This window comes from Triturus cristatus, chromosome 1_1 (assembly GCF_964204655.1).
Source record: "Triturus cristatus chromosome 1_1, aTriCri1.1, whole genome shotgun sequence".
NCBI classification, from domain to species: domain Eukaryota; kingdom Metazoa; phylum Chordata; class Amphibia; order Caudata; family Salamandridae; genus Triturus; species Triturus cristatus.
This window is the reverse complement of record NC_140579.1, coordinates 140,515,296-140,541,502: the sequence shown is the minus strand read 5'-3', so window position 1 is coordinate 140,541,502 and position 26,207 is coordinate 140,515,296. Positions and strand designations below refer to the sequence as shown.

The following is a 26,207-nucleotide window of genomic DNA, read 5'->3' as shown; positions in this document are numbered from 1 at the left end:
TAAAAGCACAGTCTGTCCGCACTCTTTAGATAGGACAAGCAAACACACGTCACTGAGTGCACAGCGAGGCAGGGTGTTAACAGGGCCCTCACTGTCTGCTGCGGACAGTCTGTTTCTATGCACAGAGTCGCAACGCTGCTCTCAGCCCTGGCATGGCCACTCCTGGCAGCAGATCCCGCCTGATCCGGCAAGTAGACTGGAAGAGCCACATCTTGGCCTCCAAGTTGCAAACATCTGCGCTGACTGCTTGCCACCACAAGCAGAATCTTATGGAGGCTGTTAGCCCTATGAGGTTAAATGCATACAGCGCCCCAGAGCCAGAGCCGTCCTAACTCGGAAACAAATCCTCCTTCACTATAACCCTTGCATAGGCTGCAAATGTCCATGAAGATGGCTGCACGTAGGGGTGAATGTCAGGAAAAGAGCTGCAGATGTGATGCGTGGGAGCGGAGGGTGGCCCGTGGGCTGCAGCAGGAATGAGGAGTGCAGTCATCCTCTGCTCGGGCTCGGCTGACTTCCCCTCTCTGTGATATCTGGAGCATCCGGTTAGTCAGTTCGCTCCACGCGTGGAAGGTGCCCTCAGGTCTTGGAGCGAGATGGCGCGTGAGTCACCTCTGAGAGAGCGGGGTACGGTCTGCTCGACCCTGAGCCACACCGATGCAGACTGATGAGCAGCCCCATCCCTGGGCGCACCAGAGGCGCTGAAATATCTCATCAGTGCACCTTCAGACCTGTGTTCTTTCTGGAAATGCATTTGAAAATTGTGCAGAGGAAGTTGCGCGCGCTTGCTCGTGTGATGTATACACAATTTAACAGTTTCACTGTAAAGAAGAATATCGTGGTAGACGGTTTAAAAACCTAGCAACAGCCGTAGGAAACGAGTGGTGCGCGCGAGCAGCCCACCTCTCTTTCCTTCTTTCACTTAGTTGATTCCCTGTGAAATGGATCCAAAAAAGAAGAAGCTCGCGAGTGGTGCGCGCGCACCAGAGCGAGCCATGTGGTTTCAATTATCTCGCCCATGTCTGGGCATGATAATTGAAACCACATGGCAGCGGTGCGCGTAATAGACACCAATAGGACATGGGCGGAGCAATGCGCCCGCCTTTGGCCAATTACGTGCTGTCTTTGATAAAAGACGCACGCAAATGCCAATAGCATGGGCCAAAAGGAAAAGCACATGCACGAGCGTGTGCGATTCCTAGGTCCGTTTTCAAACCCCGTACATGAGGACTCTCGCTGTGCGAGCAGCAGTGCTGCACACTGCAACGCTAGGCGCGAGACCTAAAAATGGGCTATTATGCAGCCAGCCATGGCTGCGTCATAGACCTTAGTTTTCTTTTTACAGCCCCGGTGCTGTACTACTCGTTAAACCACATTGGCAAGGACAAGGCTCCAACAGCCTCGAGTGATTGGTATGTAACCAGTGCGCCTTTGTGACATTTGCCTACCTCATGTGTGAAGCTATATTTCAAGTTGCTGAACGGTAAATCCTCATCAAGTTTCGGCTTTGAATTGAGGCTGCTCTTTGCAAAACTAAAAGCACCAAAGCGCTAGAGAGGGGGACGGTTGAGGGAGGGAGGGGGAACGAGGTGACGACAAGGAAGGTGATGTAACAATGCACTCAGATCTGAAGTTTTCGCTCATCACGTCAAACCCATTTTCGTCTTTACGGTGCAGGCGCCTACTTCTTTGCAACAGTTAAAAACATATATGCATACTTTGAAGAAACAACACATACTGATATTTTTGCCACATACTTAATACTGAAATCTCGATATGCCGCTTGCTAGTTCAGAATATCTAAAGAGTGCGTAGTTAAACAATCCTCCTTATGAAACTATCCTTTTTGGTTTTGAAGAGAGTGCCAGGTCAGCATGATTGCTGACTCCCTTATTGAATCTGCCTGAGAGGAAGCCTTACACACAGAGAAAAAGTAAGAACTGGTGCAGGTGGACTTGTGACAACTGAAATGACAAGGTCATACAGTGCATGCTTAGCCAAATCTTTCCAAAAGCCATGATGGATATGTCTTTACTGACACCTGCGCTTTGGCGAGAAGTTCGGGCAGGGCCAAGCTTATTTCCCTTATCAATGGTTGCTCCTTCTTCTTTTAGGTACTGGGCTCAAAGTGCTTGCATTCAGGAAGATGGTGGTCAGAGTTTAAGATGCTCAGGAGTAATCCAGGCCCGGGGGTGATTTTAATTATGCGGACATAATCGGAGTAATTTTGGTAATTCTGCATTACGCTGACGCGAAATTATCGGTCACGCAATGACACCTGCTTGCGTGAAGCGCATTTTGGGGGAAACAATCCAACTGCGAGAGCACATTTATCGACTGCGAAAGGCTGCTTGCTATTTGTGCTCTCCTGCATTTAGCTCCATTTCTCCATGCAAAATGCATCCTTGTGTCCATTTTGTCAAAAGGGTGCATTTTGTGCTAACAAAATAGAATTAGATGCCAGGAGTAAACTGGGAGGGGGGGGGAGGAATACAACCCCAAAAGCACATTTAGTGCTATTTCTTAGCACAAAACTCCTGCTCGCGCCCATTTTGGACACAGGAACATTTTGCAATAAGAAAATAGCACTAAATTCCAAAGGTACTTTGGGTGAAGAATCCTACACCAGGAAGACATTTGGTGAGCACGAGTGTCTGCTCACGCTTACATTTTGTGTTGTTGAATTTAGCATTATTTCTTAGAGCAAAATGCATGCTCGCACCCATTTTAGACGAGAGGGAACATGAAAAAAATAGCGCGAAATGCAGAATTACCCTTCTCACGTAATTATGTATAATCTTGCAGAATTTTTATGTAATTCCCCATGATTAGACTATACTGAATTACAAGAGTTACGTCCACTCCTAGTGCAATCTTAGCACTGGAATCATGCTAAATTTTTGTCGGTGAGTGCGGCAGATTCTCCCCCCTATGGGTCCTGTGTACCTACTGTCCTGTCAACCAGGAGGACTGTGGAAAATTAGGAACTGAGGGGGCATATCAGCAAGGCGAGGCGATAGAATTTTATTGCCTAATTAGCAAGCTCACATGTGAAAACTTGCGTTAGAGTAGGAATTCCTAACGCCCAGCTTTGCATCTCTAATGAGATGCAAAGTGGGCGTTCCTGACCTGACATGACAGGAGAAATGTCGCTAAGCGACATTTCTCCTATCATCAAGCCCCACGCTATGAAGCATAGCGGCAAGAAAAGTAGCGATAACCCCTGTTATCGCTACTTTCCTTACGCCTGCTTCAGGACTGACTTAGCCATGATATCCTATGGAAGGTGGATATCATGGCTAAGTTTGCGGGGCCCTATCATCAAGCTAACGCCACATTGCATGAGATTATCGCTGGGTTTCCAGCGATAATCTCACGTTAGGCAGTTAGCGCTAGGATTTTTATCGCTTTTGAGATAAGCGTTGCTAATAGCACGCTATCTCAGCGATAAAAATCCACGCTAGCCGGCGATAATTATCCTAGCGCTAAGTGCGCTTAGCGATAATTATTGCCGGTTGTTGCTGATATGCCCCCAAGAAAGATGTGGAGGTGGGTCAACGCCCTCGCCTCCCAGAGGACTTTTTACGGTGGACCCTGCTGTCTGGGCAAACATACAGGACACTGACGGGGCGTGGCAATGTCCCATGTGCCGGGTTTCTGTAGGACTGCTTACAGTCTTAAGAGAGGTTTTGCTATTGCTCTCAAACGTGACAAACGGATCGTCTCGCCTCACCTCTCCAACCTAATATTCTGTCAGCTTTCCTTTAGCTCTCTGCCCTCCCATACAAATACAACAAGCATTTGCAATGCAATAGGCCTCGCAATTACACGAGGTTGACCTATTGGCACTGTAAATGACAATGCCTTTTATGTATGTGTTGTTTTTAAAACAGATAATTAAAAGGGATTGTCATTTGCAATATAAATAGCTTAAACTCTCGCCAAAGCGAGACCTATTGCATTGAAAATGCTTATTTAGAACAGAAACCGAAACTAAAACTATAGCCAGAGTGTAACTCCACCATCTGCTCTTCCTTGGGCTCGTATGACAAGTTCCCTACGCAGTTCGAGTTACTTTCCGTGTTGCTGCACTTCCATCGTTCTCGAAGGCAGAAACAACAGGTCTGTAGAATTTTCATACCGTCGACTCTTGTGATGTTCACGGTTCCTTCCCGTTGCAGCCAGGGCCGGACTGGGAACCAAAACCGGCCGGCCGTGGCAAAGTGCTCGCCCCCCCCCCATTGGGGCTTGGGGGTGCCACCGAGCTCTTTGCCACGGCCCGTTTTCGGCCGATTTTGTTACAGGGTCGATAACGGCCCTGTAACAAAATCGGCCCCCAGGGGCCCAAAAACGCCCCCTGCGTGCGGCTCACCGGGGGATTGCCCGGTGCCGCTACGGCCAGTCCGGCCCTGGTTGCAGCTAACAGTTAGGTGGCCATACTACTATTCTGGTTGAAGCAGCAGCCTTAAAACTTTAAAGTCCACTAAATGCACGAGGAATAACAATTGCTCTGCTCTTCGTCTTCTTACTCTAGGTTCTTTCCTGTAACTAACGCTTCCATGGTGAAACCAGAGAAATGTGTGGATAAAACCGGCGTCCTCACCGACCACGAGCAAGTTCTGGACACGCGCTGTACCGGAGAGGCAGCACCGCTGGCTAGCGCCTCAACTCATCCGCAGCCGCCGGAGACTGAAGAGAGACGTCACGGTCACAGTGCCTGGAGGCAGAAGTGTGCATCCTACGTGCTGGCACTTCAGGAGGCTCTGGACCCGCGCTGTAACGGCGAGGCAGCACAGCTGGCTAGCGCCTCAGCTCATCCGCAGCCGCGGGAGACTGAAGAGAGATGTCACGGTCACAGCGCCTGGAGGCAGAAGTGTGCGTCCTACGTGCTGGCACTTCGACCTTGGAGTTTCAGCGCCTCGCTGATCCCTGTGGTACTGGGCAGTGTCTTGGCGTATCGAGCTCAGGGCAGTGTACATTTTCTGCTGTCGCTGGTGTGCGCACTGGCTGTCCTCGCTGTGCACGGTGCTGGGAACCTGGTGAACACCTACTATGATTTCTCCAAAGGCATTGACCACAAGAAGAGCGACGACCGGACACTGGTGGACCATATCCTGGAGCCCCAGGAGGTGGTGCGCTTTGGGGCCTGTCTGTACACTCTGGGCTGTGTCTGTGCAGCCTGCATGTATGGCTTGTCCACCCTGAGGCTCGAGCACTTAGCTCTCATCTACTTTGGGGGCCTCTCGAGCTCTTTCTTGTACACTGGAGGTGAGTGATGGGTGGGGTGACATTCTGAAGGAAAGTAACAGAACTAGCCTTCCTTTTCATTATGCTGGGACTGGTAGATTTGTGCACTATATGGATGTATTTATAAAGTTTTATATAGCGCTAACATGATCTCGAAGGATATCAGGGCGCTTTACAATTTGAGGGAAAGGAAGGTAACAGTTGCAGTACAGGCATCAAAAGGAATATCGATCCAAGCAAATCAGATATGCATACCAAACAGCAAGGTTACAATCGAAAGGGTAAGGTAATAACTGGTACATAGCGAGCTGGGAGGGGAGCAAGTGATCAGTAGAGAAGAATAACACCCAATGCAGGACTTAGGGTGTAAGTCCAAATCAGTAGAGCAGACAATCCGAGACCCTTTTAAGGTAAGAACTTGTTCATGAGGAATCTTATTACTAACCCTGGGCGTAGTTCGCGAAGTAGCGCTACGCGTAGCGAAGCAAAGTGCACTTCGCACTACGCGAGCTACGCGTAGCATGTCACGAACAGCGTAGTACCCTGTTCGCACTGTGCAAGAAGCCGTTTTCAATGATTGCACAGTGCGGACAAGCATCCGGCACTGTGCAATCATTGAAAACGGCGTCTTGCACAGTGCGAGCTGTAGTTTTCTGCCGCTCGAGTAGATTTTTTCTCGGGCGGCAGCTTTCTCAACGCCGACTGGTAGTTTCTCATCGCGAGCGGTCGCGAGCATACGCGACCACTCGCAATGAGAAACCTGACCTCCCCGCGTTGAGAATCTCACCGGGAGGTTTATTTTCCACGCTCGCGATTGGCAACTTGATGTTGCTGATCGCGAACGAGGAAAAAGTCTCGCCGGGATGTCATTTTGCTTGCTTGCGGTCGCCAACTTGACGTTGAGGACCGCGAGCAAGCAAAAAATGACCGCTGCACTACGCAACGCTACGCTACGTGTGTTTGCACTGTGCTACGTGCAATTTGCGTAGTGCGAATTAGCGCAAGCTTCGCAAACTACGCGAGCGTAGCGTATTGCTTTGCCCAGGCTTACTTATTACTTCCAATTTGAAGACAACCTTGGAGGAGATTTTTCAAATTTCCGGTGGGAGAGAGTTCCAGATCTTGGGCGCAGGGCCGGAGAAAGCTCAGTGATCCGTTCTCTTTTTGCGAAAGATCTGTGGTTTCAGGAGGAGAGAGTTAGCACTTCTAGAAGGTCTACCTCCTCCGGATAATTCTAGCTTTTGCGCTAGATAACTGGGGGTTTTGAAATGGAGGGCTTTGTGAGACAGACATGCAATCTTTAGCTGAATTCTTGCTTCATAGGGCAACCAATTTAGGGATTTTAAGACTGGAGATCGTACCTTGTGACAGAGACGCATTGACAATCTTTGTCCATATGGGGGTGACGACATCCTTGATTTCTTCGAAGATGGAAGGTGGTAACAGGTCTCTAAAATGATTAGATGGGTTGATACTCTGAAGAATCTTGTTAATGTCTCTTTCACTGAGTGGAGTGAAGGTGCCCCATGATGCATTTCTCTTGGTGCCCAGGCTAGTCGGTTTGATCTTTTCTGATAGGGCCGGAGGGAGGTGGGGGGTGCAGACCCACCGGATAGCAATAGAGCCTTGCTGGAGTCCAGATCAATATTTATGAGTCTAGATTTCTCAGTAATGAAGTCAGCCAGGTCATCGCATGAAGGTGGGCTGACTCCAGAGACCGAGCAGTTTGGTGCTTTCACCGGTGTTGTTTCACCAGCTCGAAAAGTTTCTTGGGGCAATTAGCGGCTTGATTACGTTGGGATCTGAAGTAGTCGGGCCTTAGCGATCTTGATTTGTTTGTTATAGGAGATCCTTACCGATCTAAGGATTCTTAGCTGGTCCGAGGGTGGTTTCGATCTCCAGGATCGTTCGATTGCCCTAAGGTTGCGGCGTTCCAAGTTTAAGTTGTCGTTGAACCATGGTTTGGATATTTTTGATGAGGCATTTTTTTGTCGGAGTGGAGCAATGGAATCCATGATGCTAGAGATAGTAGAATTGTATAAGTCAGTGAGAGCATGTACCTCAGACATGTCAACTTGTGGAGAGAGGGCATATTTACAGTGGGTTGCTAGATCAGCTGTATTGATATCTCTGAGGTCCCTTTTCCAAATCTTCGATTTCGTTGGTTGAGCCTCCATGTTGATGAAAAAGAAGATGCTGTGATGATCGGACCAATCGCAAGGGGTAATGGTGTCCAGTGTGATGGTGGGATCTTTGGTGATGATGAGGTCCAGAATTTCTTCTTTATTATGGGCTGGCCGGTCACAGTGTTTAATCAGCTCATGATCACTTAAAAAGGATTTGAGGCATGTTACAGCTTGGTCATTGAGGTTGGACCAGTGGAGGTTGAAATCACTGTGGAAGATTTGGACCATAGCGGAATCAACATTGCCAGAGATGATTTCCATTAATTGTTCGATGAAGGGGCGGTTGTCCCCAGGGAGGTGATAAAATGTGTGTAGTTTGCATATCGGAAGGTTGAGGATGGCGTAGAGGACTCTGAGTGGGAGACCGATAGTGTGCTCCGATGTATACAAGCTAGGCCACCGCCTGTCTTCAAAAGTCTGTCTAGACGAATTATGTCATGGGTAGAAGGCACTAATAGGTTTAGGATGGGAGTGGAAGCGGGATTGAGCCAAGTTTCAGTGAGGACGATGATGTCTATCTCAATGTGTTGGATGAGGTAGAATATGTCAGAGGCGTGTTTGCTGGCTGACGTGCAGTTGAGTAGTATGCATTTAAGTTGCACCGGTGTATGAGGGGGAAGAGTCTGAATGATGTTCACTCTTATAAGGTTGTCGTTATTTATGTCTCTGAGGTTGTGAGGGGGTTCTCTGTACTGGTTAGCGTGAATAGCTTGAATTTGCCCAGGAGTAATCTTGTTGGTGTCTAAGAGAAGCAAGTAGGAATTGAGTAGGTACTCGATATCGTTAGACACGAGATAAGCCTTCGCTCTTCTGGAGGGGGAGGGAGCTTTAGGTAGGGGTATGGTTTTAGAGATAGTAAGGGGGGGGCTGACCAAGGCGAGTTCTGTCACTAGTAGGGTCTCTGGGCAAATTTGCAAGGGAGAGTAGGGAACTGATCAGGAGGAGGTGTTCAATTGAAAGGGCTTTCAAATCATGAAGTTTGACGGTGAGAAGGTGCAGCTAGAGAGATACATCGTCCAGGCGCGCTACCAAGTCTGAATGCTGGGGGAGGAGTAAATGTTGAGTGGGTTTAGCAGAACATGGTCCATGGAGGACAGTTGCCAGGACTCCGACTTAGTAGGTGGCGCAGAAAGAGGAATGCGAGACGGTGGAACATTTGATGTGTGCTATAGCGAGAGGGTGAGAGGAGAACTCGCCGCTCGAGAATCAGCCTGTAACGGACTGGAGAATGGCGAGAAGAGCGAACCAGTAGGCTCGCCCACCTTCTGAGTCGGAGGTCTAGTGAATTGGGTCAGTCTGACAGGGGGTTGAGAGGTTCCAAGAACCTCTAAGGGGGGGGATTATTTAGGGAGAATGTGGGCCTTCTGACTGTGGAGGGGGAGGACTGGTTAAGTCCAAAGTGGTGATAGGGTGTTGATAGGGGTCATTAGATTTAGCAGAGACCGCCTTCTTGAGTGTAGGGAAGATGTTGGCCATCATGGCTAGATTGGCATTAGAGGCTTGGATAAGGATGATACCATTATTGTAGAGTGTGATAGTGGGATTAGCATTGAAGGTGAGCGAGGGCGATGTCGTTAATTTGATACCATGAGGTGTTTTCCTAGTGCCTGATATTCGAAGCAGGGAATAAATCGCATGCCGCCAGCATGCTCGTTTTCTGGTATAGAAGATGAAGTCGTTAACTATCCTACCCTTGTTTGTACAGAAGTAGCCATATGAGATTAGAGTATCGGGTCTGCCTTTGAGTTTGCGATGTTTGTGTTTTTTGGCTGCATTTTTGGAGAGGTTAGGCGGGTAGTTAATAATGAAGGCATTGTATCCTGAGGGGTCGAGACTGATCTCCATTCTGATAGTGTCCTAGCAGGAAAGGGGCCCCCAAGAATGAGTACAAGGAGGTGGAGTATTTTTATTTAACAGATAAAGCTTAAATAGCAGATAGTAGCCCTAGTGGATAGGTTGGGAACGAATAGTTACGGGCCATTATTTTAGACTTCGGGGAAGGCTATTTGGCGGATGGAGACTGTAAGAGGAGTCTAGGGGGATGTGGGGTGAGCTGAGAAAAAAATAATAATTAGATGGTGGAAGTGCCATTCCAAGATGGCTGCTTGTTATCCGGTGATGGTTCAGGTCTGGGGTTGTCAGGAATCACGGGAGGTTTCCTCCCTCTACTTCCACAGTGGCTACCATTTTTTCATTACAAACCCATTTGAAAGCAAGTAACCTTTTTAGTTGGAGCAATTGCTGGCATCGCAGAAATTCTAACATGGCTGCCAACTTTCCGAATTCTGCAACAGCATACTGCAGTTTAGCAGTCTAGTGTTTTTAGTACCAACTGCCTGAGGAATGTTCTTCAACATTCCTCAGTGCACTTCACCGAAGAGATTACCAGAAGAGCACCTGTTTTCAAGTCGTCGTGGAAGATAGTCAGGGTAGAAGCGGAACCTCGGGGTTAGATTCGCCGGTCACCATACACTTCAAGATTCAGGTTAGCATTAATACCATCTGTGAAATAAAACTAATCTGAGAGAGATTTTTTCCTGACAAAATTCAACCTCTTAAAAATCATTGTCACGATATTTAAATCGTCTCTAGAGAAATGAAGAAATTGTAATGTAGCTAGAGCCATTCATTGGTTTGACCGCATTTCATTTATATTGAATTTCAAGTGCGAGCGTTCCGTTATTTTCAGCGCTGCACTACACTGAAGTATTCTGAGAAAGCGTTCAAGGTTAACTATCAGTTAATCTAGAACGCAATTATCCAGAGCGAGCCTTCGTCAAACTGTAGACGGCTCGTACGCTCCGGTCCTTGAAACCTGAGACGGAGGCTATGCAGGCGGTCTCCTCACAGCAAAACTAACAGGAAGAAATACAGATAAACGCTCGCGTTTTTAAGCAGCGTTTACATGGAAGACATATGAAAAAAGCCTTTAACTGAGAATGAGCTCGTGTAAAATAAGTTAGGCATTTATATAAGGAAACGCGAGGCAGACTCTGCGTTAGTTTCCTTTTCAGTTGTTAAGTTCGAAGGGTGTTATTTTTAACACATGTAAAGCAAATAAACGCGTTCAATTAGGAGATCCTTATCTTGTTTAGTGGCGCATTGTAAGGCGTTTAAAAGAGAGTAAAAGAACATACAAGAAAATTAAAGGTCAGGAGCTTCTCTCTTTAGGCCATTAAAACTAAATCATTGCTAACAGAATGATAGAGGAGCAATTCCTGGACACTACATATATAGGAGATAAGAATCAATCATCCGGCAACATTCATACAAGGCTTCACCAGATTATCGTACAGTGAGTGGAAAGAAATAGGGATTAAAAGAGGCCACAAACAAACGTTAGAGTTAGGAATATACTCACCCTGATTTTCTCTCACTGCAGTGCTGAATCAGAACCAGAGAGATTAAACCTGTAAAAGAAAAGAACAAGAGAACAGTGTGAAGACGTCACCTCATGTAGAACTACACACAAGAGAGGTAGAAGAGTGGCAAGCCCAAAAACGCCATCCTGGTAAGATAAGTTATCTATAGTTAAAGAGATACAGTAAGTTAAGAATAAAAGGACAGTTAATAATTAAAATAAATGTTATAGCCAGAAGAAAAAGAACAATAGAAGACGAAGCAGATTTGGCAGAGTTTTTTGGAGCTGTCTCTTCTTGTCCCACTCCCCTTTCCCCCCTTGGAACTTACCTGCGATGGAATTCTAAAACCTAGCGGGAAGTTCTGAGAGGGGCATTGGTAACTAGCATCTTTCTGCTCCTGTGCAGTCCTGCGCAAGTTGAAGACACCCTCTGACAGAGTGAAGTGCCCACGTTAGTACAAGCACCCGAGCAGAATGGCAGAAGGATTAGACCTAAAAAGATTAGGTGAAATTTTGAGTAGTATACAAAGGGATTTGGAGGCAGTCAGAGAGGACAATAAAGCCATGAAACAAGAGATCTTAACATTTAAGGCAGGAGCGTCAGGCTTAGGAATTAGTCAAGATGCCACCTCCTTTGGAAACCAAAATCCTAACCCTAGTACTTCATCCTTTGCCCCCACACAAGTCATCCATTCATTGTCCCCAGTAATTCCTCTAGCTCCTCCTGAGAGATTTAATGGAGACCCACAAAAGACCCAAATTTTCTTAACTCAATGTTCCCTCCATTTTATGTGCCGCCCCACAATTTTCCCCGATGCTCAGTCCAGGGTGGCATTCATCTTATCCTACCTCAGTGGGGACGCCGCTTCATGGTCTATGCCATTGGTGACAAAGGATGACCCAATACTCTATAATTTGGATGATTTCAAGAAAGAATTTCTTCGAATTTTTGACCGAAGAACAGCATCACAGGCTTCTGATAACGAACTGTTAGAGTTAAAACAGGGAAACAAGGAACTTGTGGCTTATCTAGCCCAGTTTAATAAATTAGTAGTGGAGACTAACTGGCCCGAAAATAAACAAGCAGCAGTGTTTTACAGAGGTTTGCGAGAAGAACTGAAAGATGCCTTGTCGCAGATTCCAAATCGTCCTACTGATATCTCAGCGTTGGTGGATTTAACCTTGGAAATGGACTATCGACAAGGAGAACGGAAAGGAGAACGAAGAAGGGAGTTTAGATCTAGTATTCCTCGCTTTGATCGAACCAAGACTAAATCTACACGGTCGGCGGAAGGCGCTTCTGGAACAGAGCCAATGCAAATTGGAGTAGTCAGAGGTCCATTCTCAAAAGAGGAAAAAGAGAAGAGAAGATTGAACAAACTATGCCTGTATTGTGGCGGAAGTGGGCATTTCGTTAAGAATTGTCTAAAACGACCAAAGTTGCCGACCAAGGAGAAGGGAAATTAGAGGCACCACAGGTAAGCGGAGTTGGACCTGTGGATGCGAATGGAGCCACAACTCCACCAATTCACCAATTGGCAAACACATTACAAGTTTCTTCACCCCATCTGGTAATGACTGTGACACTAAGGTTCAGAGGGAATATTTTGAACGGAGTAGTTGTCATGGTGGATTCGGGAGCAACCGGAAATTTTTGCGACCGCAAATTTGCTGGCCAAATTGGATTGCAAGCGGTCAAAAAGGAGAAAAGTGAGAAGGTCCGTGCAGTAGATGGTACTGAGTTGACTTCAGGACCAATTACTAGTCACACTGAATTCGTTCATATGACCACGGGAGAAGGACATCAAGAGACATTGCAATTCAACTTAATAGACGCCCCCCAATTTCAATTGATTCTAGGACTTCCATGGTTAACGGAACATAACCCTTTAATTGACTGGGGAGCCCGAACAATTCAATTAAATTCCGAATATTGTGCAAGACATTGTTTTGAAGAATTGGCAAACTCTACAGAGACCGGAGTGGTTACACCGTTATGCTCTAATGGCAGTTCCGTATGTGTGATTCAAACAGTGGAGATACCAGAAGTATACCAGGATTTTGTAGATGTTTTTGATGAAATCAAGGCTGAAACGCTACCACCCCATAGGCCCTATGACTGCAAAATTGATTTGGAGCCTGGAGCTAACTTGCCTTGCAGCAGAGTATACGCCTTAACTGAAAAAGAAAATATCCACCTGAAAGAATATCTAACGAAAAATCTGGAGAACGGATTTATTAGACCATCCCAGTCCCCAGTCTCTTCCCCCCTTTTTTTTTGTTCCGAAGAAGGGAGGAGATCTCAGGCCCTGCATTGACTTTAGGGCCATCAATAGAATCACCGTAAAAAACCGATACCCATTGCCTCTTATATCAGTACTGATCGATCAAGTAAAGGAAGCTAAAATCTACACTCGTCTGGATCTACGAGGAGCGTATCACCTCATTAGGCTTCGAGAAGGCGATGAGTGGAAAACTGCGTTCAGGACCAAATTTGGGCTCTACGAGTACTTAGTGATGCCGTACGGTCTCTGTAACGCACCCGCGGCCTTCCAGTATTTCATCAACGATGTGTTAAGTGACTTCATTGATCGCTGTGTCATAGTCTACATAGATGACATTTTGATTTATTCACAATCAACTGCAGAACATCATGATCAGGTCAGAGCCGTCTTGCAACGTCTACGCGAGAACTCACTCTACGTAAAATTGGAAAAATGCCTATTCAACACCGATACTGTGGAGTTTTTAGGCTTTGTGTTGTCCCCTAATGGAGTTCAAATGGACGAACAGAAGGTGCGAGCAATTACTGACTGGAAATCTCCTACCTGTATCAAGGAAGTTCAAAGTTTTCTCGGATTCTCCAATTTTTACAGAAGATTCATTCATGGGTTCTCTTCCAAAATTTTGCCTCTGACTCGTCTTTTAAAGAAAGGAGTTCTGTTCCAGTGGTCTGAAGAGGCGGAGCAAGCCTTCCAGTTGATGAAGAACAGTTTTATCACAGCACCTGTATTACTCCATGCGGATCCTTCGGAACCCTTCTATTTGGAAACAGATGCTTCGGATCTAGCCATTGGAGGAATACTTTCTCAGAGGCACAAAGATACGGGGCAGTTTCATCCTGTGGCCTTTCGCTCACGCAAACTTAACCCTGCGGAATGCAACTATACAATTACTGAAAAGGAACTCCTGGCTATTAAGGATGCCTTCAAGGATTGGAGGCATTACCTAATGGGGGCTAGACACACTGTAACAGTGTTTACAGACCACCGCAATCTGAAGTTTTTGTGTTCTGCTCGCACTCTTACTCCACGCCAGTTGCGTTGGTCTCTGTACTTCGCGGATTTTGATTTCGTTATCACCTTCCGTCCGGGCTCAAAAAACGGGAAGGCTGATGTTCTTTCAAGATTGGATACTGAAAATCAAACAACAGTCATTGAAAATCAACAAATCATACCCGGAGAAAAATTCATCGGATTAATTGCAGTGGAACCTTTTGAGCAACTTGTTCGCGATTCATTGTCGGATTGGGATATGGAAACCTGGGCCTCCGAAAATCCACTTCGTTCCATCCGCCATGGCCTTCCTTACCACGGTTCCGCTCTGTATTTACCCACCAATGAACTTCGACTAAAGGCAATGCAGGAATGTCATGATAACCCACTGGCTGGTCACAAGGGCATTTTAAAAACTGAAGATTTACTCAAACGAAGTTTTTGGTGGCCATTCATGTGCTGAGATGCCCGTCAATATGTCCTAAGTTGTGAACTCTGTGCACGGGGTAAATCAGATTGACAAGCTCCAAAGGGTCTTCTGCAACCAATGCCTACCCCCCCATGTCCTTGGCACACGGTTTCCCTAGATTTGATTGTAGATCTACTTTCCTCTCAGGGCTATGACACCATTCTGGTAGTGGTTGATACCTTCAGTAAAATGGCACATTTTATACCTTATAAAGGTACACCCACCTCTAAACAACTGGCACAACTTTTCAACCAACACATAATTCGCCTTCATGGCATTCCTAAGGTAATCATTTCGGACAGGGGTTCCCAGTTTCTCTCACATTTTTGGAAGGCTTACACCAAGGGCCTTCATATCGATCATCGTTATTCTACCAGCTTTCACCCAGAAACCGATGGTCAGACTGAATATGTTAATCAGGAACTTGAACAACACCTTCGATTATATCTGTTAGACGAAGAGGGCGATTGGCCTGATCATTTATGGACTGCTGAGTATGCTTACAATAACGCCCTCAATGTTTCCACAGGTCACTCCCCCTTTTTTTATCAATTCAGGCAGACATCCTAATTCCTATGTTAATTTTGACAATGCTAACACGCCTGCTGTTGAAGACATTGCCCAACAGTTTTCTAGGATTCACCACACTGTAACTCAGAATTTAACAATTGCTAAGACTCGTTACAAACACTTTGCTGATGGTAAACGAAAACAGGCACCTGAGCTTCATGTAGGTGATTTAGTCTGGTTGTGTACCAAAAACCTAAAACTCAAGGGTCCACGTAAATTCCAACCCCGTTTTATGGGTCCCTATCCAATTGAGAAGGTTATTAATCCTGTCACTTACCGACTATCTCTCCCTGGTTCCACTAAATTTCATCCAGTCTTTCATGTCTCTCTGCTAAAACCAACCCACCCGGGTTTGCGTAGATCCTCTCCTCCTGAGCCCTTAATACTGCATGGTGAGCCTGAGTATGAAGTCAAACGGATTTTAGATTCCAAATTCATCCGTAATGCACTCTTTTATCTGATTGACTGGAAGGGTTACGGTCCGGATGAACGTTCTTGGGAAAAGAGTGCTGATGTCCATGCTCCTCGTCTAATTAAAGCCTTCCATGCCAAATTCCCTGATAAACCTCATCAGGAGGAAACCCCGTTGGGACGGGGTACTGTCAGGAATCACGGGAGGTTTCCTCCCTCTACTTCCACAGTGGCTACCATTTTTTCATTACAAACCCATTTGAAAGCAAGTAACCTTTTTAGTTGGAGCAATTGCTGGCATCGCAGAAATTCCAACATGGCTGCCAACTTTCCGAATTCTGCAACAGCATACTGCAGTTTAGCAGTCTAGTGTTTTTAGTACCAACTGCCTGAGGAATGTTCTTCAACATTCCTCAGTGCACTTCACCGAAGAGATTACCAGAAGAGCACCTGTTTTCAAGTCGTCGTGGAAGATAGTCAGGGTAGAAGCGGAACCTCGGGGTTAGATTCGCCGGTCACCATACACTTCAAGATTCAGGTTAGCATTAATACCATCTGTGAAATAAAACTAATCTGAGAGAGATTTTTTCCTGACAAAATTCAACCTCTTAAAAATCATTGTCACGATATTTAAATCGTCTCTAGAGAAATGAAGAAATTGTAATGTAGCTAGAGCCATTCATTGGTTTGACCGCATTTCATTTATATTGAATTTCAAGTGCGAGCGTTCCGTTATTTTCAGCGCTGCACTACACTGAAGTATTCTGAGAAAGCGTTCAAGGTTAACTATCAGTTAATCTAGAACGCAATTATCCAGAGCGAGCCTTCGTCAAACTGTAGACGGCTCGTATGCTCCGGTCCTTGAAACCTGAGACGGAGGCTATGCAGGCGGTCTCCTCACAGCAAAACTAACAGGAAGAAATACAGATAAACGCTTGCGTTTTTAAGCAGCGTTTACACGGAAGACAAATGAAAAAAGCCTTTAACTGAGAATGAGCTCGTGTAAAATAAGTTAGGCATTTATATAAGGAAACACGAGGCAGACTCTGCGTTAGTTTCCTTTTCAGTTGTTAAGTTCGAAGGGTGTTATTTTTAACACGTGTAAAGCAAATAAACGCGTTCAATTAGGAGATCCTTATCTTGTTTAGTGGCGCATTGTAAGGCGTTTAAAAGAGAGTAAAAGAACATCCAAGAAAATTAAAGGTCAGGAGCTTCTCTCTTTAGGCCATTAAAACTAAATCATTGCTAACAGAATGATAGAGGAGCAATTCCTGGACACTACATGTATAGGAGATAAGAATCAATCATCCGGCAACATTCATACAAGGCTTCACCAGATTCTCGTACAGTGAGTGGAAAGAAATAGGGATTAAAAGAGGCCACAAACAAACGTTAGAGTTAGGAATATACTCACCCTGATTTTCTCTCACTGCAGTGCTGAATCAGAACCAGAGAGATTAAACCTGTAAAAGAAAAGAACAAGAGAACAGTGTGAAGACGTCACCTCATGTAGAACTACACACAAGAGAGGTAGAAGAGTGGCAAGCCCAAAAACGCCATCCTGGTAAGATAAGTTATCTATAGTTAAAGAGATACAGTAAGTTAAGAATAAAAGGACAGTTAATAATTAAAATAAATGTTATAGCCAGAAGAAAAAGAACAATAGAAGACGAAGCAGATTTGGCAGAGTTTTTTGGAGCTGTCTCTTCTTGTCCCACTCCCCTTTCCCCCCTTGGAACTTACCTGCGATGGAATTCTAAAACCTAGCGGGAAGTTCTGAGAGGGGCATTGGTAACTAGCATCTTTCTGCTACTGTGCAGTCCTGCGCAAGTTGAGGACACCCTCTGACAGGGGTATAGTCTTATAGCTCTTTCACTGTACCAAACCTCTCTGGGATGTAGTCCTCTGTTCCTTTCTATAGTGCAATGAGCAGTGGTTGGTTCTTCTTTTCTGTTTTGTGATGTGCCGTGGATCGTAGTCCTATGTCTCTTTCTCTGAATTGGTGTGAGGTTAGTAGTCCTTTCACAATTTAATTGTTATGGCTGCCATTTTGTGGAAGGGAAATGAAGATGCTTCCACCTGAGCACGTGCCCAAAATGGGGACCTTGCATTGCCCAGCAGGTCATCAAAGGTTTCAAACTGTGCAAGGTGGAAAAGAGTATGGAAAGTTCAAATATGTACATTGCTGTTTCTGGAAAATTGTGAGCAGTGTGAGTGCGTGGATGTGGGCTGGGAGTCCTGTTAAAGGACACCATTAAGGTTTGATGGTAGCTAAAATATTTAGAGATAACCCTCAAATCAAGGGGACAGGGTTCTGTAAACCAAAAACACCCATGTTTCCCCATGATAAATAGCTCTAAGCTCTCATACACTCTCACGTTGCATCACACATTACAACATTACTCAATCAAATTCAATACCACAGGAGTTTGAAAAAATATAGGCAGAGCTTTAATGATAAAATGTTAAAATTAATACATTTTAAAATCTCTTTACATAACATAATAAACATAAAAAAATACAAAAGAATGTAAAACAAGCATTGGCATAGCCAATAGGTCTCGCCTTTGGGACCTTATAAGTGTTTAGCCATGCAACAGTTGATGTTGTTGCACCAAGGATATTGTGCTGCATGACTAAATACTTATAAGGCCCTAAAAGCGAGACTTATTGGTTATGCCAATGCTTGTTTTAATACTCTCTGGCTGCGCCCCCGCACCCCCCCCAGTGTAGGGTTGCCAGAGTGATGTCGGAGGTCATCTCAGAGAGCTAGTTGGCTCACTACAGTTTTAACCCTGGCAACCCTGTGTGCCACCTGCCAAAATGGGACATTGGCCCTGAGTGTCGCAAGCCTTGAACCTAGCAGACCCGCCTACCAGCCAATTACCCCTGTCGTCCCTGGGCCGCAACCCCTGTCCAAAAAGCCCGGTTGCAACTCCAAAGTGACCCCCACCCGAGAAAAAAAAAACTATTTGCCGAATTAACAGATTCAAACTTTTGGCTTTGCCAAGAGTAATTTTTATTTGTGGCCATTATTTTTCTCTGTAGCCAGCAGATGATAGCGTTTGCAGCACCAAGCATACAACTCACTGGGTTCCTTTATTCGTAAAGCACTCACAACCAACTAAATTATCATTTTGCAACATAGTAGTGTGAATTCTCATGTGTACCTGTAGTGTTATCTGGGTATGTGTGCCGATCTGCATAAATCACTTTGTGTGCTCTTCCATCTGTGTAAGGCGTGTGTTTGTCCTTCCCTTTGACAACCCCATACCTACTCGCTTTGTCAAATGCTTGTTTAACACCACGATCTAGAAGTTAAAAGTTGTGTTGCTATTTAACGGCGATTTATGCAGAGTGCGTCTTTTTCCTTCTGAGACCGTTTCCATATATGTTTATTCAAATTTAAAGTTGGTATACTTCATTAAGGGTTTGCTTTTAAGCCGTCTCTGAAAGTACACCTCTCCCGAGTCAACAAGCAGAGATTTAAATAAAACGGTGCCTCTTTGCAATTAATACCATCTGTGAAATCAGATTTCGCAATAATTTCCTGGAAGGAAGAAACCGAGAGATGGCATAATCTCGCCACGGTGATGAGAAAGCGTGTGTTCTTTCTGCCAAGGACAGGAAGAACTCGAACCAGGCGACGGCGGCAAAATATAACAAGCATTTGCAATGCAATAGGTCTCGCATTATGAAAGTTGGAGCTATTGGTATTGCAAATAATAATGCAAGTATAATAGCAGCAACTTTTTGAATGTGTGTACCTGTAAAATGTCAGTGTTTGGTTTATTAATAATGCATATCTTCGGAATATGGTTTTGTAAGCTTTATTTTGTAAACATGCATTATTTTGAAATAACATTAGTAATTATTTTGTTATATTAATACACATTGTAATATAAGTATATTTTTCCTAAATAATGTTATATGTGTATCTAATTGTGTAAAAGTAAACAATTTTAATACGTTGGTTTTGGATTTTTGCAATCAGTTTTTGTAGAATAATAGTTCTTGCTGAAAACAGTTTCATAATAAGGTAGATACTAGACATATTGTATTTTCCTAATGAACAGACTACTGTTGATAGATATGTATATGCATTGGTATATAAGGCTATGCTGCTTTTTTAATATATATTATAATGCACCATATTTAAAACACATTTAGAAAGTACTTTGCAATTTAAGTTGTTTTGTTATATAAAATGTCAACACACAATAAAGTATTAGTATACATTGCAATATAGTATTTACAGTTGGCTATATTTGTGGTCTACATAATAAGATACCATAGTTGTATCACGTATTGTACAAACTAGTATTTAGTATTATTTTGTGAAAATTGCAATACACAAGCAAATGCTTTTAGATATACATTTTTATGCATAGGTTGTTCAGACATAGTTATTTTTTGTTGTACATTAAATTTGCTTAATTATTTGTGTGATACATCCATTAGAGAATAGTACATTAAGAGTTATTGGCAGGTGTGGCATTAATGCATCCCCAAAGTCTTCAGTATCCGCACTTATATCCAAGAAATCCATTATAGTAATGTTATGTATTTCCATTGATTGGAAATGTTCTGTTGCTTCGACTTGCACTGTCATAGTACTTATTTCTTGAAAAGATTTTCCAGTCCATATAGTGTAACAGTTATGTTTTCTTTTGGTGGTTGTATCCCCTATAGATAAATGGTTTTAGTAATGGTACTGTTTACAGTTTTTTCAGAAAAATTACTATCTAAATGTATACTTACTTGTATTTGGCTATGACGAGTTGTGTTTAAGATTTTTTCTCCGTTGTATTGATGCACTGTTAAATGTGTTATTTGTACATATTTTCCAATTTCAATCGGGAAGTCTGTTGCTTCTCTCCACAAAGTGATTTTCACAGAGTCGGTTGCATCAGTTATAGTTATGCTTTTTAGTTTCGTTTCTTGTCCTCCAATGAATATTGTTTTTGTTGCTTCTTCCTGCAATATATAATATGCTTTGGTTACTGTTGTATTTACAGAAAAAGTCTTATATATTAATACAATATTATACTGCTTTAAATGTACATGTATAATATATCAAGATTTTTTAAGATGCTTCTAAAGTATTTTTTGGGAAGTAGTTATATGAGTATGTAAGTTACTGTCAGACAGTTTTTAAATTTGCGGTAAAAAAATCCATTATAATATATAATAATATATCTACATTTTACGACATATGACAAGAAGTCCATGCAATATATCATTTGTTTTGTTTAAGTTGTTACAGTTCTGAAATGTAGTACTTTGACATGCATTGTCAGTATTTGTGCTCAGGATAATAAGTTAATGCTATGCATTACTTGCATTCACATCTATGTTGCCATTGTTATAATATATATTTGCTTAGCATTTATTATTATAAGTTATATTTTACTTACCTTTTAGTGGTGTTTCATAGATGTAGCTGCACTAAATCCCTTTATATATATTTTATGGTATATATTGTGGATATGAAAATTATTACTTACTTGTTATGTTCCTGTATATGTAAGTTTTTTCCAATTAAAAAACATTATTTTTCCTATACATTTGATATAAACATGTTTAATGTATATTATATATTGCTTAATAGCATGTTTTTAAATATTGTTTTATAAGTATTTATATTATAAAACAAATATTTAATAGATTAATATTGATTTATAGCTATTGCAGTTTAGATGATAAGTTGTTATATATATTTTCTGCAAATTTATTCTGTCTTTCTTTTACTTACCTTTTAATAATGTTTTAGAGGCTGCTTGGCTTAATAATTATTTGTTAGTAGTAGCTTACTTGTTATGTTGATTTATAGATAAAGTTGTTAGATACTATATATACATATTTTATTTTTTTATGCAACATATACATATGTTTGTGTGTATATTTATATATACAGAGATATATATATAAATATATATATATATATATATATATATATATAAAAGACGAGACACCAGACTTGGAGGCCGCACACGCTGTGTAGTACTTTATTCCTGCAGGCAGCCCTGCTTGACATCGGCAGATGAACAGAAATTTGTTTGCCAGAGTTCAAAATCCTGACGCGTTTCGGGCGTCCTTGCCCTTGGTCACAGGAGATCTGGCTGAAGTGCAACCCAAAACAGTGGGCGAGACTACAAACTTGTGACTTTGAGTTGCAGTATGTTTTGGGTTGCACTTCAGCCAGATCTCCTGTGACCAAGGGCAAGGACGCCCGAAACGCGTCAGGATTTTGAACTCTGGCAAACAAATTTCTGTTCATCTGCCGATGTCAAGCAGGGCTGCCTGCAGGAATAAAGTACTACACAGCGTGTGCAGCCTCCAAGTCTGGTGTCTCGTCTTTTGTATTAATTGCGGCCAACCCAAGGTCGCGGCAGGCCCCCCCACGAAAGAAGTGGTGTCCAGCGTCGTCACTGTACAGCGCAATAAGGAGCGTTGTGGTTTCTGCAACAGGGTAAGAACAGTCCTGCTTTACCCCGCAGCTTCACAGAAACCCACTGTGGTTAAGTATTGCAATGTGTAACCGACAACCGCTATTAGTGGAAAACTTACCTTACAAAAGAACTCCAAGTCCCAAGAGGCAATGCGCAGACACGCCCAGTGGGCGAGACTACAAACTTGTGACTTTGAGTTGCGGTATGTTTTGGGTTGCACTTCAGCCAGATCTCATGTGACCAAGGGCAAGGACGCCCGAAACGCGTCAGGATTTTGAACTCTGGCAAACAAATTTCTGTTCATCTGCCGATGTCAAGCAGGGCTGCCTGCAGGAATAAAGTACTACACAGCGTGTGCGGCCTCCAAGTCTGGTGTCTCATCTTTTGTATTAATTGCGGCCAACCCAAGGTCGCGGCAGGCCCCCCCACGAAAGAAGTGGTGTCCAGCGTCGTCACTGTACAGCGCAATAAGGAGCGTTGTGGTTTCTGCAACAGGGTAAGAACAGTCCTGCTTTACCCCGCAGCTTCACAGAAACCCACTGTGGTTAAGTATTGCAATGTGTAACCGACAACCGCTATTAGTGGAAAACTTACCTTACAAAAGAACTCCAAGTCCCAAGAGGCAATGCGCAGACACGCCCAGTGGGCGAGACTACAAACTTGTGACTTTGAGTTACGGTATGTTTTGGGTTGCACTTCAGCCAGATCTCCTGTGACCAAGGGCAAGGACGCCCGAAACGCGTCAGGATTTTAAACTCTGGCAAACAAATTTCTGTTCATCTGCCGATGTCAAGCAGGGCTGCCTGCAGGAATAAAGTACTACACAGCGTGTGCGGCCTCCAAGTCTGGTGTCTCGTCTTTTGTATTAATTGCGGCCAACCCAAGGTCGCGGCAGGCCCCCCCACGAAAGAAGTGGTGTCCAGCGTCGTCACTGTACAGCGCAATAAGGAGCGTTGTGGTTTCTGCAACAGGGTAAGAACAGTCCTGCTTTACCCCGCAGCTTCACAGAAACCCACTGTGGTTAAGCATTGCAATGTGTAACCGACAACCGCTATTAGTGGAAAACTTACCTTACAAAAGAACTCCAAGTCCCAAGAGGCAATGCGCAGACACGCCCTGTGGGCGAGACTACAAACTTGTGACTTTGAGTTGCGGTATGTTTTGGGTTGCACTTCAGCCAGATCTCCTGTGACCAAGGGCAAGGACGCCCGAAACGCGTCAGGATTTTGAACTCTGGCAAACAAATTTCTGTTCATCTGCCGATGTCAAGCAGGGCTGCCTGCAGGAATAAAGTACTACACAGCGTGTGCGGCCTCCAAGTCTGGTGTCTCGTCTTTTGTATTAATTGCGGCCAACCCAAGGTCGCGGCAGGCCCCCCCACGAAAGAAGTGGTGTCCAGCGTCGTCACTGTACAGCGCAATAAGGAACGTTGTGGTTTCTGCAACAGGGTAAGAACAGTCCTGCTTTACCCCGCAGCTTCACAGAAACCCACTGTGGTTAAGTATTGCAATGTGTAACCGACAACCGCTATTAGTGGAAAACTTACCTTACAAAAGAACTCCAAGTCCCAAGAGGCAATGCGCAGACACGCCCAGTGGGCGAGACTACAAACTTGTGACTTTGAGTTGCGGTATGTTTTGGGTTGCACTTCAGCCAGATCTCCTGTGACCAAGGGCAAGGACGCCCGAAACGCGTCAGGATTTTGAACTCTGGCAAACAAATTTCTGTTCATCTGCCGATGTCAAGCAGGGCTGCCTGCAGGAATAAAGTACTACACAGCGTGTGCGGCCTCCAAGTCTGGTGTCTCGTCTTTTGTATTAATTGCGGCCAACCCAAGGTCGCGGCAGGCCCCCCCACGAAAGAAGTGGTGTCCAGCGTCGTCACTGTACAGCGCAATAAGGAGCGTTGTGGTTTCTGCAACAGGGTAAGAACAGTCCTGCTTTACCCCGCAGCTTCACAGAAACCCACTGTGGTTAAGCATTGCAATGTGTAACCGACAACCGCTATTAGTGGAAAACTTACCTTACAAAAGAACTCCAAGTCCCAAGAGGCAATGCGCAGACACGCCCTGTGGGCGAGACTACAAACTTGTGACTTTGAGTTGCGGTATGTTTTGGGTTGCACTTCAGCCAGATCTCCTGTGACCAAGGGCAAGGACGCCCGAAACGCGTCAGGATTTTGAACTCTGGCAAACAAATTTCTGTTCATCTGCCGATGTCAAGCAGGGCTGCCTGCAGGAATAAAGTACTACACAGCGTGTGCGGCCTCCAAGTCTGGTGTCTCGTCTTTTGTATTAATTGCGGCCAACCCAAGGTCGCGGCAGGCCCCCCCACGAAAGAAGTGGTGTCCAGCGTCGTCACTGTACAGCGCAATAAGGAACGTTGTGGTTTCTGCAACAGGGTAAGAACAGTCCTGCTTTACCCCGCAGCTTCACAGAAACCCACTGTGGTTAAGTATTGCAATGTGTAACCGACAACCGCTATTAGTGGAAAACTTACCTTACAAAAGAACTCCAAGTCCCAAGAGGCAATGCGCAGACACGCCCAGTGGGCGAGACTACAAACTTGTGACTTTGAGTTGCGGTATGTTTTGGGTTGCACTTCAGCCAGATCTCCTGTGACCAAGGGCAAGGACGCCCGAAACGCGTCAGGATTTTGAACTCTGGCAAACAAATTTCTGTTCATCTGCCGATGTCAAGCAGGGCTGCCTGCAGGAATGAAGTACTACACAGCGTGTGCGGCCTCCAAGTCTGGTGTCTCGTCTTTTGTATTAATTGCGGCCAACCCAAGGTCGCGGCAGGCCCCCCCACGAAAGAAGTGGTGTCCAGCGTCGTCACTGTACAGCGCAATAAGGAGCGTTGTGGTTTCTGCAACAGGGTAAGAACAGTCCTGCTTTACCCCGCAGCTTCACAGAAACCCACTGTGGTTAAGTATTGCAATGTGTAACCGACAACCGCTATTAGTGGAAAACTTACCTTACAAAAGAACTCCAAGTCCCAAGAGGCAATGCGCAGACACGCCCAGTGGCCGAGACTACAAACTTGTGACTTTGAGTTGCGGTATGTTTTGGGTTGCACTTCAGCCAGATCTCCTGTGACCAAGGGCAAGGACGCCCGAAACGCGTCAGGATTTTGAACTCTGGCAAACAAATTTCTGTTCACCTGCCGATGTCAAGCAGGGCTGCCTGCAGGAATAAAGTACTACACAGCGTGTGCGGCCTCCAAGTCTGGTGTCTCGTCTTTTGTATTAATTGCGGCCAACCCAAGGTCGCGGCAGGCCCCCCCACGAAAGAAGTGGTGTCCAGCGTCGTCACTGTACAGCGCAATAAGGAGCGTTGTGGTTTCTGCAACAGGGTAAGAACAGTCCTGCTTTACCCCGCAGCTTCACAGAAACCCACTGTGGTCAAGTATTGCAATGTGTAACCGACAACCGCTATTAGTGGAAAACTTACCTTACAAAAGAACTCCAAGTCCCAAGAGGCAATGCGCAGACACGCCCAGTGGGCGAGACTACAAACTTGTGACTTTGAGTTGCGGTATGTTTTGGGTTGCACTTCAGCCAGATCTCCTGTGACCAAGGGCAAGGACGCCCGAAACGCGTCAGGATTTTGAACTCTGGCAAACAAATTTCTGTTCATCTGCCGATGTCAAGCAGGGCTTCCTGCAGGAATAAAGTACTACACAGCGTGTGCAGCCTCCAAGTCTGGTGTCTCGTCTTTTGTATTAATTGCGGCCAACCCAAGGTCGCGGCAGGCCCCCCCACGAAAGAAGTGGTGTCCAGCGTCGTCACTGTACAGCGCAATAAGGAGCGTTGTGGTTTCTGCAACAGGGTAAGAACAGTCCTGCTTTACCCCGCAGCTTCACAGAAACCCACTGTGGTTAAGTATTGCAATGTGTAACCGACAACCGCTATTAGTGGAAAACTTACCTTACAAAAGAACTCCAAGTCCCAAGAGGCAATGCGCAGACACGCCCAGTGGGCGAGACTACAAACTTGTGACTTTGAGTTGCGGTATGTTTTGGGTTGCACTTCAGCCAGATCTCCTGTGACCAAGGGCAAGGACGCCCGAAAACGCGTCAGGATTTTGAACTCTGGCAAACAAATTTCTGTTCATCTGCCGATGTCAAGCAGGGCTGCCTGCAGGAATAAAGTACTACACAGCGTGTGCGGCCTCCAAGTCTGGTGTCTCGTCTTTTGTATTAATTGCGGCCAAGCCAAGGTCGCGGCAGGCCCCCCC

General features: G+C 44.8%; 2 protein-coding genes across 2 annotated transcripts in view; one reads left to right on the top strand and one right to left on the bottom strand.

Moving 5' to 3' along the window:
- The first annotated feature begins 1,287 nt into the window (after positions 1-1,287).
- LOC146869839 (ubiA prenyltransferase domain-containing protein 1-like) overlaps positions 1,288-26,207 on the top strand; it is a 126,551-nt gene continuing 101,631 nt past the window's right edge. The window contains exons 1-3 of the mRNA XM_085640651.1: positions 1,288-1,412; positions 4,535-4,616; positions 4,761-5,268. Coding sequence (XP_085496777.1) covers positions 1,288-1,412; positions 4,535-4,616; positions 4,761-5,268 — 715 coding nt within the window. The remainder of the gene's footprint in view (positions 1,413-4,534; positions 4,617-4,760; positions 5,269-26,207) is intronic.
- The window catches only part of LOC146869840 (uncharacterized), a 94,557-nt gene continuing 87,843 nt past the window's right edge, over positions 19,494-26,207 (bottom strand). The window contains exons 4-5 of the mRNA XM_085599677.1: positions 20,281-20,496; positions 19,494-20,205 (exon numbers count right to left, since the gene is read on the bottom strand). Coding sequence (XP_085455803.1) covers positions 20,137-20,205; positions 20,281-20,496 — 285 coding nt within the window. The 3' untranslated portion in view covers positions 19,494-20,136. The remainder of the gene's footprint in view (positions 20,206-20,280; positions 20,497-26,207) is intronic.